General features: G+C 40.3%; 1 protein-coding gene across 2 annotated transcripts in view; it reads left to right on the top strand.

The window, feature by feature from the left end:
- The window catches only part of LAMA3 (laminin subunit alpha 3), a 119,958-nt gene that overhangs the window by 58,884 nt on the left and 47,796 nt on the right, over positions 1-13,278 (top strand). For both annotated transcript variants that reach the window (XM_080380576.1, XM_080380575.1), the window contains 9 exons: positions 2,196-2,293; positions 4,490-4,655; positions 5,059-5,185; positions 6,343-6,482; positions 6,863-6,978; positions 7,561-7,772; positions 8,613-8,817; positions 11,357-11,501; positions 12,279-12,419. In XM_080380576.1, the coding sequence (XP_080236702.1) occupies positions 2,196-2,293; positions 4,490-4,655; positions 5,059-5,185; positions 6,343-6,482; positions 6,863-6,978; positions 7,561-7,772; positions 8,613-8,817; positions 11,357-11,501; positions 12,279-12,419 (1,350 nt within the window). The remainder of the gene's footprint in view (positions 1-2,195; positions 2,294-4,489; positions 4,656-5,058; positions 5,186-6,342; positions 6,483-6,862; positions 6,979-7,560; positions 7,773-8,612; positions 8,818-11,356; positions 11,502-12,278; positions 12,420-13,278) is intronic.

Raw genomic sequence — 13,278 nt, 5'->3', positions numbered from 1 at the left:
TTATTTTCCCCTTTTGTAATACTCATTCCCTGAGTGGGTAAAGAGACACTGTATGGTAATGTATGAAATGATGTGTATTAGATGCTTGAAGATGTTTCTTTATATATACTCAGAGAATACTGAGGCAAACTTGATCAGTTCCAAAGACAAACAGAAATGTGGCTTTCCTGGAAAGAGTTTGTACAACTCTCTTGTGCTTTATTTCAGTTCCCCTCTTTCTTTTCTACATGTAATCTTTAAATGAAAAATCTTCTGGTAGCTTTTATACTTCATGATTTTTATAATTTTTTTTTCCTTATCTTTCACTTTTTTTAATCCTCAAAACCCACGTGGGTTTCTTACTAAATTTGGCTAATAAATGCATTCATTTCAAGTAACAAATGCATTCATTAGTTATGTAACTTTTAAATATTTTGAATTAAAAGCCTTCGCTGACCTCTTTTGGCCACACTAGGAATACATTTTTCTGTATACAGTTTTCTTCTGTTTTGTTTGTTTTCCATTTTAGAAACACAAGGTGAATTACAGAGTCGATTAAAACCTAGAGTTGAAACCCTGCTATAAACAAACAGTAGTTTCATGGAAGTGTTAGGATTAACAACCGATATGCTTTTTCCATGTCATGAGGCAGTGTTCAGTGTGAACAAATACCATTTAAATTGTTAGCTCCCTGCAGCGATTGCTGTGCTAGCAAGATGTGTATCCAAAAAACGTTGGTTGATATTGTTAGTTTGTATCTCCATATGTGGAAGTCTCTTGTGCTAAAAATCTCTTTGTTTTTTGTTTCTAAATTCCAGTTTTCATTCTCTGAAAAACTTGCTGCAAGGTAAATGTCAGTATTCTCTTGAGATACAGGAACTATTTCCCCATGTTGAATGTAGAGACTGCGCTTAGCAAAAGATAGAAAGAAGGGAGGAAAGAGCTACTAGTAGTTAGACACTAATCATGGAGTCACTGGCACCAGCTTTGGGGTTAAAGACCCTTGTGCGACCCCCTGTTATGTAGAGGAGAGAGGCAAAGGGGAGCCACCTGCGATGCTTGAGTTCAGAAATCTGGTCTAAATAAAGGGGAAATGGGGTTCTTGAGGTCAGCTTTCAAGAGAGGCTCTTACAACTTCATAGTCTTTATTGCACGCTGATGCATACAAGCTTTCTAAACCCAGACCATGTTTCAGACTAAATTTTTGGCACTCATATAATGCAGTTCAAAGCTTCAGAGACTACCTTGTTCTGCAGGAGCCCTGTGGGTCCTTACATGCAGGACAGGCACAAGGTTTGCTGCCCATGAAAAGGAACTTTTAGCACTCTGCCTTCTAGCTTATAAAGGGTTTCTAGTCCCTGCTTGCTACTGCTAAAACACAAGCTCAGATCCCTTAGGACCTGCTTCTAAGCTGAGTCACTTTGTACATTAGTGAGTTCTCCCTATGCAATTGTTATTTATATTAATACACGGTGCTAGTTATTTTATACTTATCAGGCATCTTTATCTCCTTTTCAGATAGTTCATGCACAAATTTTGTGACCTGCACTTATGTATTTTGTAAATGTAGGTAGTATGTTTTATTAGTGCAGACTGTTGTGTCTACCCATAAGCACTCCAATATGTCCTTACCACCATGGCTACAGCAGGACTACCACAGCTTCATTTGCTCATGTCTAGTTTTAGTTTAAAAAAAAAAAATTAAAAATCATATGCAGTCTTTTTTGGCTTTTAAAATGAGCTCTGAATCTACTGGGAGAAATCCTGGTGTCACTGAAACTCACTCCTATGGACTTTGTGCGAGCAAGTGTTTGTGCCTGCATTTCAGAAGGTCTGGGAATTTCCCCAGTCCAAAAGTCTCTAACACCACAGGTGAGGGCTGTTCCCTTCCACCTCTGTATGCTCCTTGCCTAGCTTCTGACCCCATGAGATGGTCTTCTGTCATTCGCATTGCCATACATATACTTAAGTTTTAATTTATTTAACTTCTGAACAGCCAGCGCTCACCTGAGAAGGACAGAGAAAGGCAATTCAACACGGAGGCATTCAGGTGCAGGCAGGTAAAGGGATCCAAAATCTTGTAGGAAGTGCATGATAGAACATGGCTTTGAGCTCAGGTCTCTCCATGCTAAAATTAGGCTTCATCTGTCCCGTTCAGGCCTGGCCGTATTATTTACAGTATTAATTATTAATTGTGGCTTGTGCTTATTTTTCAGCACAAGGTTTGCGTTGTATCAGCTGAAGAATTTTCTCCAGAATATGTGGATCCTAAAGTACAGTGCATAGCTGCTTACAAGAGTACCCGTGATGGAAGGTAACTTGCTTGGTTTTATCCTTCATATTTTCTGAAGAACCTGAAAGGCAGAGTAAATGGGATTTTAATTCTTTGCTGAGTTGATTTGTAGGCCACTTTTGCAAAGTAGTATTTGTAAAAAAGCTGAAGTGTTAGTGTTAATCTAGACAATATTTGTGCAGGATTTTGTTAATACTAGCCTCTTCCTGGCCATTCTGAACTACTGAGTGCTGATGTATTAGAAAACACACATCTTTCACTTGCTGTCTGGTACGATAGGTGGAGATACATTGCTACTTTGGTGGCCTGAAATGCTTACTGCTCCATCTGGAGTTTCATTCTACTGTTACTGCTTCAGCTGTTCAAAAATGGCTTTAATTTATCATTAGGTAGGGGATGTGACTGCCCTTTCAGACACAAATCCACCAACTCAACTTGGCAGTATCAAACTACTCAACATGTAACACCCCACTTCACAAATAAGCCATTCCCTTGGGCCCGTATAATAGGTGTGCCCTCAGCATTCACCCCACGCAGGAGCGCCAGGTGATCCTTCTCCTCCCTTCTACTGGTATAGGACCAGTAATTAGAGCACTCATATCCAGCTTGGTTGACCCATGGCTCTTCTCTTGTTGTGAAGATCTGAACTTGAACTTCCACTTCCCCCAAGTGGTCAGGTTTGGGTTCTGCAGAGCACTTGCTGTGTCCTGTTGAAGCTGTTCCCCTCTACGTGTATTTTATTCTTTGGGCCAGACAGGAATAAATTAGCTTCCAAATTAGGGAGCCCACATTTCAGTTCTTGTTGCAGTCCCCAGGATGTCCCTTGTGATGCTGCTCCTAAGGCGTTCTTCCTACTGATCTGGCAATGGGAAGGGCCTCAAAATAAAAGTAAACATCATTTCTAGGACTTTGGAGGCAGAAAGAGTTGGTGACTAGCTCTAATAGTTATCCAGACAGTAGCTTCTAATATAATGGGTGAATTGAAATAGAAACAGAAAAATCTGGATAGTAAATTGGATAAAAGCATGTGACTCTACTTGGCTTCCAAGCATGCATAGCACTAAATCTCAGCTTTAACTCTCCTACTCAGAGTATTACAACTGAGAGCAGCTTTCTAAGACTGAAGGTAGTTGTCCTTTACTGCATTCCTGGGCATTAATATTCTGAGTAAAATGGGAGAAAGAGGCTGGGTGGAAAACATGATTTAAAGTAAAACTAATGTAGAAATGTGTACCCTTTACTTTGGTTTTGTGTTTTTGGGGGTTTTTAATCTCTTGTTTTGTTTGCATGGTTTACTGTATATTTATGTGCTGTTATTAAGACCATTATCTGGCAGCATTTTTGCTTTCCTGAAGGTGTTTAGTGTTCACCAAGATGAAAGATGCGGAGTCTTGGCTCAGTTTAACAGTATTACAAGTGGAAGCTGCATGTGATTTCCCACACAGGCCTGGCAAATACGTCTCAGTCCTGGCCCTGAAATGTACTTGCCGTTCCAGTTCTGGGCCTGTCTTAAGCAAAAATTAATCATTGTCTGTTGAGTACTTACTAACAGTGAACAAATACTTGCAGGAGACCCCCAAAAATATTTTCTCCTGCAGTCTTAGAAAATACTTCTCTCAATCAACTTCTTCAGAATTAAATATACCAAGGAAGAAATAGTTAAGCACAGCAGTGCAGGAATAAGGATGCTTTCAAAGGAGCACTGTTACTTATTTTGGCACCAATTCTACAAATATTTGAGTGTATACTTAACTAAGTACTTAAGTAGTTCCATTGACTTCAGTGGGAAAACTTGCATGCTTAAAGGATACACCTATGTAAATATTTGTAGAACTGAGAATTCAATATTAGTAGAGATTCTGGTGAATGTAACTAACTGGATTAACTAAAATTTAATTTTTTAACAGTCTTAAGTTCCCTTATGTTTCATCTTCCTTAGCAAATCCTTTTCATTGAAACTGTTCAGATTATGGAAATTTTGAGTGAATAAAATCAGTTAAAGTACATTTTCCCCTTTGTGAATTAAATCCATACCTCTTGTTTTCATTTACTTTCTGATCATTTACATAGAATCCAAAGAGTAACAGGGGTTACTGTAGCATTATTAATTGTAATACAGTCTAGTATATTGACTTGTGTGAATCAACTGCTTTTCCTTTTATGATGCTTAAGAAATTCTCCTGGCCCCAAGAGTACTTACTATAATTCTGTGTTTAGTGCAACATGCATTCCTTCAGTGTACGAAACTCCACCAGCAGCTTTGGTTTTGGATGCATTCAAGGATGGGAAAATTTCTGAAGTACCGAGAAATATACTCTATGATCCACTGAGTGTCCCTTTACCTTCTGACTCAATTAATGGAGTCACCTTGACACCATTACAGGTATCTCATATTTTGAAAACTTTGTTTCCTAAGTCACAAAGTATGTTCTTGGTAAAGCTAAATAGGTGAAACCCTTTAAGAGAACCAAAACTGAGTGATGTCATATGATCAAAATGTTGCAGACTGAATAAGCCACAAAGACAATATACAGAAAGAGAAACAAAAATGCCAGCTTCTTTCTAAACTACGCAGTAGTCTGTCACAGGCTGCAGAAGAACATTGCTTGGCATGCAGACAGATAGAAGCATGCAGTTGTAATGCCATATTCTTTGAAGATATTTAACTTGCTGAGAGATGCTAAGCCCCCTCTCTTTCATTGCAGGTAGGTGGCACAGAGCAGAGCTCATAAACCCAAGAATATCACGAAGCAAATACACGATCAGAGCTGTTCTTGTTTCTGCAGAACCAGATTACCTTGAGTGGCCGAGTGCCCCGCTTGGGCAGATATGTATTTGTGGTACATTTTTATCAGCCAGCATACCCAGTGTTCCCTGTGCAAGTGCGTGTGGATGCGGGACGTGTGTGGTCAGGTAAGCACCTGAATTTTATCTAACTCCTTTCCTTTCTCAGCATTTTGGCATATGGAGTTGTGGTGGGTTGACCCTGACTGGATGCCAGGTGCCCACCAAAGCCACTCTTTATCACTCCGCTCCTCAGCTGGACAGGGGAGAGAAAAATACAATGAAGGGCTCCTAGGTTGAGATGGGGACAAGGAGGTCATTCACCAAGTACTGTCCCGGGCAAAACAGACTGGACTTGGGGAAATTAGTGTAATTTATTACCAACCAAATCAGAGTAGAACAATGAGAAATAAAACCAAATCTTAAAACCTCTTTCCTTTCACCCCTCCCTTCTTCCTGGGCTTAACTTCACTCCCGATTTCTCTCCCTCCTCCCCCTCCAGCAGCACAGGGGGACGGGGAATGGGTGCTTCAGCCAGTCCATCACACGCTGTCTCTGCCGCTCCTTCCCTGTCACACTGCCCTGCTCCAGCCTGGGGTCCCTCCCACGGGAGACAGTCCTTCCCCCAGGCTGCAGTCCTTCCCAGCCTGCCCCAGCCGGGTCCCTCCCACGGGGCGCAGCCCCTCAGGCACAGCCGGCTCCAGCCCGGGTCCCCCGTGGGGTTACACGCCCGGCCAGCAAACCTGCCCCAGCCTGGGCTCCTCTCTCCATGGGTCCTGCCAGCAAACCTGTTTCAGCCTGGGCTTCCCACGGGGTCACAGCCTCCTTTGGGCACCCATCTGCTCTGGTGTGGGGTCCTCCACAGGCTGCAGGTGGGGATCTGCTCCACCATGGACCTCCACGGGCTGAGGGGCACAGCCTGCCCCACCGTGGGCTTCACCACGGGCTGCAGGGGAATCTCTGCTCCGGCGCCTGGAGCCCCCCTGCCCCTCCTGCACTGACCCGGGGGGCTGCGGGGATGTTGCTCTCACTTAGTCTCACTGCTTTCTTCTGCTGCAGTTGCCCAGTCTTTTTACCCCCCTGCTGCCTTAGAAATGTTATCCCAGAGGTGCTACCACTGTTGCTGATGGGCTCAACCTTGGCCAGTTGCAGGTTCATCTTAGAGCCAGCTGGCACTGGCTCTATTGGACACAGGGGATGCTTCTAGCAGCTTCTTACAGAAGCCGCCTCTGTAACCCCTGCTACCAAAACCTTGCCACACAAACAGAGTATTTTTTTTCTTCTAGGTTCCTTCAGTGCTTCGTTCTGTCCTCATATATCTGGCTGTCGGGAGCAGGTGATTGCGGAAAACCAAATTGAGCTTGAAATTTCTGAACCCAAAGTCTCTGTTACAGTGATGATACCTGATGGAAGAATGCTGGTTCTGGTATGTTTATTGCATAAATACACTTGGAAATGTTATTCTCAGTTTCACCATTCATTTAGAGATAGATGCAGAGATGAAAGCCAAACAGAAAGAATTTTTGCAATGTTGTGTTTCAGATTTTTAGGATCTTGTGCACTGCTTCTGCTTTATTTTAAATTTTTAAGATACTATACACCGGTTTTATTGTATACTGGTTGTAGCATCACAGCTCTGGGGGGAAAGATAAGGAATATATTTTCCTGTTTTTTTCAGTTAAAATGTTAGGGGTTTTGAGAAAATCCAGAACACATAATGAAGCAACATTTAAATATATAAATGCCTTAGCTTGTGTCTTTTGCCTTTCTCTGAAATGTACAATTTAGCTTTCTTATTGTTTTAAGGAAAATGTCTTAGTTGTTCCAGCAGACATCTACAGTTATAAAATTCTTGACAAAAAGACAGTGGACAAGTCATTTGATTTTATCAGCCAATGTGGAGGAAACAGTTTCTATATTGAGTAAGCATTGCCTTCTAAAAAACTGAATGTTGATAACAAGCTGGGAATTAATATTACTTTTACTCAATGTTAAAGACAGATGTATAAAATCCCCATCATTGTGCTACATTAAAATGCTTTTTATGGCTTATGCTGGCCCATTAAATTCCCATGAGTCATTTTTCCATGACTTTCTATTGTAAATGAAATATAAAGTTAGAGCTTTATTGCTCATAGTACAAAAGAAGACAATCTACGTCATCTTTCTGTCTTTGGTATTTCCATCTTTGGTGTTTGGTATTTTGCTTGGCATGTCTGAACTCATATGACTAATATACACACTTTCTTTGAAAAAAATCCCTTACCTGCATGTTCAGAGCCATTCACCACTAATTTAATTAAAGTATACCCTTGAATGTGTACTGATGCCATCCTTATGTCAAAGAACTGCTTGAAAAACAGGAACAGTGATTTATTGAACCACTGCAAAGCATGCTTTTGGGAAATAACATGTTACGGGAAACAAGTTGTTATTCCCACGTAATGGGAGATAACAATTCCGAAGTGCCAGTACTTACATGATTTATATTTCAATTTAAATAGCCCAGAAGAATCGTCGGCCTTCTGTAAGGACTCTGTAAGGTCACTAGTGGCTTTCTACAACAATGGAGCCCTGCCATGTAATTGCCATAGCGCAGGTGCCACGAGCCCTACTTGCAGCCCCCTGGGAGGACAGTGTATTTGCAGACCTAATGTCATCGGTCGTCAGTGCAGCCGATGCCAAACTGGCTATTATGGATTCCCATTCTGCAAGTGTAAGTACATGCTCAGACTTATTCAGCACCTGACCCAACCTTTTAATTCTCTGATTTTACTGCATAGGTACCTCAGCCTCAATTTTCTTTATAGGGCTTGATCATATGAGAGGCTGGTTGAGCCATCTTAGATTTAGCATAGCATAGCTTTCAATTTAAGACAGAAGTAACTCAATCCCCTTAAAGCACACGTAGTTCACGATGAAGTGTGCCTTCACATGTGTTAGTCTGATCAGCTGTAGTAGTCTTACAGCGAAACTGGTTAAAATCCATATTGCCACTCTTTCGGTCAAGTGGATTTTTCTGCGCTGACTGCACACATCATTTCCATGTTATTACTGTTGTATCCCAGTTTACACCTTCCAAGATTTTCCACAGATAATTTTCCACAGATAATCAGAGACACAGCATTCCTAGTTTCTCATATTCTGATGTTACTCTTTTTAACATCAGCAGATTTATAGATTATACCAGCAGTCCTCAGCTGCCTTCCCCGATACTATACTTGATGTTTATAAACATTGCTTTGTACAAGTGGTGCCCTTAACTCCAGAACTATTTGTTCCTTAATCCTTGGCAGTTTTGGGGAGTGATTAATAATGCTTGTGGGGAAGTTAACCAACCTGTGAAAAGAGCCAGGCACTACAGCTACTCTTTGAAACTACTGTTAGAGTCACATAGTTGGTTTCCATGACCCTGAGCTTAAAACTAGTGACAGGGAGAAAAGAATCATGTCCTTTGTACATAAAGGTTGTGCGTGTTTTTTTCATATGCAAGTTTAGTAGTTGATCGTTGTCAGTTGAGAAGTGATTGATTTGTAGAACATTTTCTTTGACCTAGTATGCAACTGCGGGCAGCGTCTTTGTGATGACGTGACTGGGAAATGTATTTGCCCTCCGCGAACAGTGAAACCAAAATGTGAAGTGTGTGAGAAACATTACTTCAGCTATCACCCTCTTGCTGGCTGCGAGAGCTGCAACTGTTCAGAAAGAGGAGTTGTTAATGTGGCAAACCCAGAATGTGAAAAAGCTAACGGGCAATGCAGGTAAGTTTGGGTTATCTGCGTTATAATGCACGAGTGGTTTGCCTCGCCATTCTTTTCAGGTATTTGGAGGGGATGTGGGAAACTTATGATGATGGTCAATGCGGATTTAAGCAGCGCTTGGTGATAGTGAGGACTCGGCTGTTTCAGGGACACCGGCAATATTTTAGTGGAAACTTGGTTTATGCAGGTAGCTAATGGTGGTATTTAGGACTCCTGGGCTTGCATTCTGTTTGCTGGTGACTTGACGTGTCAGTCATGGTAAGTCGCCAAATCTCTGTCCAGCTTATATGACTTCCGATGTCGGTTAGTAGCAGACCTCAGATCAGAGCTCCTGACTTCTGGACACATACATCATTTGTGGTGGTGTACATTATTTCCCACATTCTTAAAACTTTGCGGCTGACCTTTCACAATCTGATGTCTGGATTTAAGTCCAGTTTTCAAGTATTGTAAAGCTTGAGTGTTTGCAATGGATTTTGAGAAACTTTGATGATGTGTGCTGTGTTTAACGAAAATACAGTTCAATTGGAGCCATAGGTGGTAAATGCTCTTAAAATTTTGCTTTCTGTACGACATATGCTTATTTTTCCATGGCTCGTCATGCTGAGATGAGAATAAATTCTTTAGTTTTAGTCTCTTATTTATATCCTCTAAAACAGGTATAGTATACTGCCGCAACCATAGGGAATGATCTTAATTCAAATGCTGTCATATTAGTGTAGTTGAACATTTCTGTTATTTACTTGGGGAGATCAAATAGCAAGTACAAATACTTGATAGCCAGTAGGTTGTGTAAGTCCAGGATTAGTTCAGTTTGATTGGTTTGGCTACATTAGGGTCCTAACAAAGAGAAGTTTGTCCTTCCTGCTCTGACATTAAGCCTGTGAATATGATAGAGAACACTAATTTTCAGAGAATGCTTATATTATTTCCCAAATTTAAATTATTTTCCTAAGTCTGTCCTTTTCATATGAAGTGAACAATTGTCTTATCCCAAGAGCAAAACAGGAATCTGTTTATATTTCAAAGTTGGGGTTCAGGTTTAAAGTGTAGCATATTCTGTAGCTCTCAGTCTGATTAATCTCCACTTTCATTTTCCCCATACAATACAAAATAAAATCAAAATAAATACTATACAAAATTAAACCAAATAAATAATTCAGTCAAATGAGATCTAGTACTTCAAAGAAAGGACTTAGCACATTTCTACTTGAGTCAAACTGAGAATAATTTTTACAGAAATAGTCACATTTTTCCATTTCAGTGAAAATCTGTATTGCCTGATTATAATGGTGATATTTTTCATGTGCAGCCTGATTGGAAATATCAAAGAAATGATAGCTTTTTGGTAAAAAAAATCCGAAGCAAAATTTGGCATTCAGCACATACTTTTGGACTGATTGCTGAAGTATATAGCTAACTACTACATTCTGATTAATATTTTTCTTTCTGTGGATTACACAAAGTTTGAAGTCTCCATCCAGCGCCAGTTATCTGTGTATGTAGGGTAATGTATTCAGAGATACTCTGAGAAACCTCACCCATTGCTTGGTGACTTGAGTAATTGCTTTCATATATGATATGAAGTGCTGTCTTTGTCCTCGACTGTTCGTTTCCATTAAATTCATAGTGTTAGTGCACATATGAATTTGGTGCTGAGATCCAAAGGAGACTCCACCACCAGCTTGCTAAGATTTTTTAAAATTATGTTATCACAACTAAAATGTAAAGATGTGGATGGTGGTGGTGGCAGACATTCTTCATCAATGGATCCTTACTCTCTTGAAAAGTGCTTTGGGCTGGTACAGACAGTTTACCAGCATAGACAGGAGGAAGAGGCATCATCAAATCTACATTTTCACTAGTTTTATCAGAACTGTGCAAGTTTGTTGTAAAGGTGGGATGAGGTAGCTGCTGCCACAGAAAGCTGTTCTCTTATCTCAAGCCTTGTTCATAGTTTGGTATTGGTTTTTGTACCTGCTGTACTTCAACTAAACAAATTCAAGGTATTCAGCCTTCACTGTGAGCAAAGTGGATTTTATCCTTTGTGAACAGTTGTAAACTAACCCAAGCCTTGTGGCAGGTTGAAGTCCCCATAATTATTCATATGCCTGGGATTCTCCACCTTTTTGTTAGCAGGTGAGTGCCTTGAGTAATGCCCAGTCACATCCTCCAGCTATAAATCTTCCAGCTCTGCTTACCTATGTTCAACATCCATGTTCCACACCTTGGTGTATAGAGAGAGTAGTTCTGTGCTGCAAGCACTGCATAGCTGCAGAAGTCTAATTCTGTTGTGAGCATTTATATCCTTCAAAATCAAATTAATCTGTAATCACTTCCATGCCTATTTAAAATGTCTCACTATTCAAATCTGAGAACAAACTAACCTGCTGCTCTTTCTCCATGGAAATCATAAAGTTGTGTCATAGCCATGCAATCACTTCAAAGATCCACCTGCCTTTTGTTTTAATCTTCCCTTCCTTGCTCCATTCGTGCTTCCTCTATTGACTCCCTCCTCTGTGTGTGTTTATTGATAAAGATGCAAACCGGGAATAAAAGGACGACAGTGTGATCAGTGTGCTCCTGGTACTTACGGTTTCCCACACTGTGTGCCGTGTAACTGTAACAGAGCTGGAACAGAACCAGATGTTTGCGATCCCCAGACAGGAATTTGTCACTGCAAGGTCAGATAAATTACTTCTGCGTTCATAAGCATCTTTTTGCACATCAGTGACTATTTTGTATTTAATGGGGTGAATGTAGTGAGTTTATCATAAAGTTTTCACTATAAATTAAATGCAACTGTACAAAACCATTACTCTTGCAGTATGTGCAGAGTTTATCATGGTAGCAGTTAAATGGCATTTTTGAATATATAATTACGTTGGTTGTACAGGTGGTCTTAGGCTTTGCAAGGTGTTACAGAGCTGCAGAGTAGATGTCCATTGATTCACTGCAGCAGTCTGTTCCCTGCACAGATCCACTTTATGCATCTGCATCTTGGCTTTTGGATGTTAACCAGGTCCCACGCTTTTTTTAGCCATATTATGTCAGTTGACATTTCACCACATCATTATATCCAGGAAATATTCTTCTGTTCTGATATGCATAATTAAATGTGATAAACGTGAACTTTCAGAAGTGACCTTTTATATTGTAGGTTTGGAAAAGCCAGCAGGAGGGTTTTGGCAGGGAAGTTGCCAGCTGTCTCTGACTAATGGTTATTACTCAGTGGTTCACTTTATAAACTAGGAAGACAGGTTGTAAGATAGTCTCCAAGAAGTTACTTTTATTTGCATTTGGAATATGGTGTATCCAGACAATCACACGTTTCCATTCATGTTTCTGTACATTTAAATAAATATTCTTTCAGAGGATTTGTTTTATGTGCAGGAGATTTTGGGAGCCTCACCAAAATCAAAAGAAAAGTGCTGAGATTTCTTTCAACTATGCCTTAACAGGAGAATACTGAAGGTGCAGAATGTGACACTTGCCGACCAGGATCCTTTTATCTGGACCCTTCTAATCCCAGGGGATGCACCTCTTGCTTTTGTTTTGGGGCAACCAGCAGCTGTCGCAGCACAAATCGTCGTAGAACCAAGGTGTATCCGATAGGTTTTTTCTTTGCTATTATGAACCTACATCTATTCTATTAAGGAAATGCCAGATTTCTCCCAAAATTAACAATGTATTTTATTAGTTTCTAAGGATGAGAAATATCCTGCAAGCAATAGTGCAGAATTAGTTCAGCCTTTCAGCAGAAATGGTCCTTTTCACCTGTTTGTTTACAAATTACTAGTTGGACTGAAGTTGAGCTGGCCTTCCATTGCTTTATCTTCAGACACTATTTCAACATTAAAGGCAATGATCTCCTTCAAGATGCTTTGATAAGCACGTGTTTCATTTTACATGTCTATATAATAGATGCATTTTGAAACCTAAGAAATGTGTGAGATTCTACAGAGATTGTAATAATTGTAAAAATTATTTTTCTTCCCTCCCTATAAAAGAGACATGACATCAAGTGTGAGAGAAGAGGGAGAAGCTAGATTTTTAGTAGCATAAATGAATGGTAAGACGGTTGAAGACCAAAAAAACCCCCCAAAAACCAACAACTGCCTGAAACAATGAAAGAGAAAGAAAAAAGAGAAGCAGAGTCCTAGAGTGATGGGTGAGGAGTTTAGTTTAGGCTTGGACTTAGACTAGTTGCAATCCAGATTGTGGCACTTTTGCTGTCTACAAGCAAAGGATGAAATCTGGCATCAGTGAAGTCAATAGCAAACTTCCATTTGCTTTAGGAAGATTTCCTCTAGTGGCCATTTGTCCTCACCAGAGACTGTTTTTGAAAACATGTCTATCTTTTTGTTTTATTGCTCTGGCCAGCCAAGGGCAACCTACCACAGAACCATTCTGGTACATATGCATTACCCTTTCTTTCCCCCAGCGTAATGATAAATAACA

This window comes from Falco punctatus (genome assembly GCF_963210335.1).
Source record: "Falco punctatus genome assembly, chromosome: 3".
Lineage (NCBI taxonomy): Eukaryota > Metazoa > Chordata > Aves > Falconiformes > Falconidae > Falco > Falco punctatus.
Note: the sequence above shows the minus strand (reverse complement) of the source record. Positions and strands in the feature narration are given on the sequence as shown.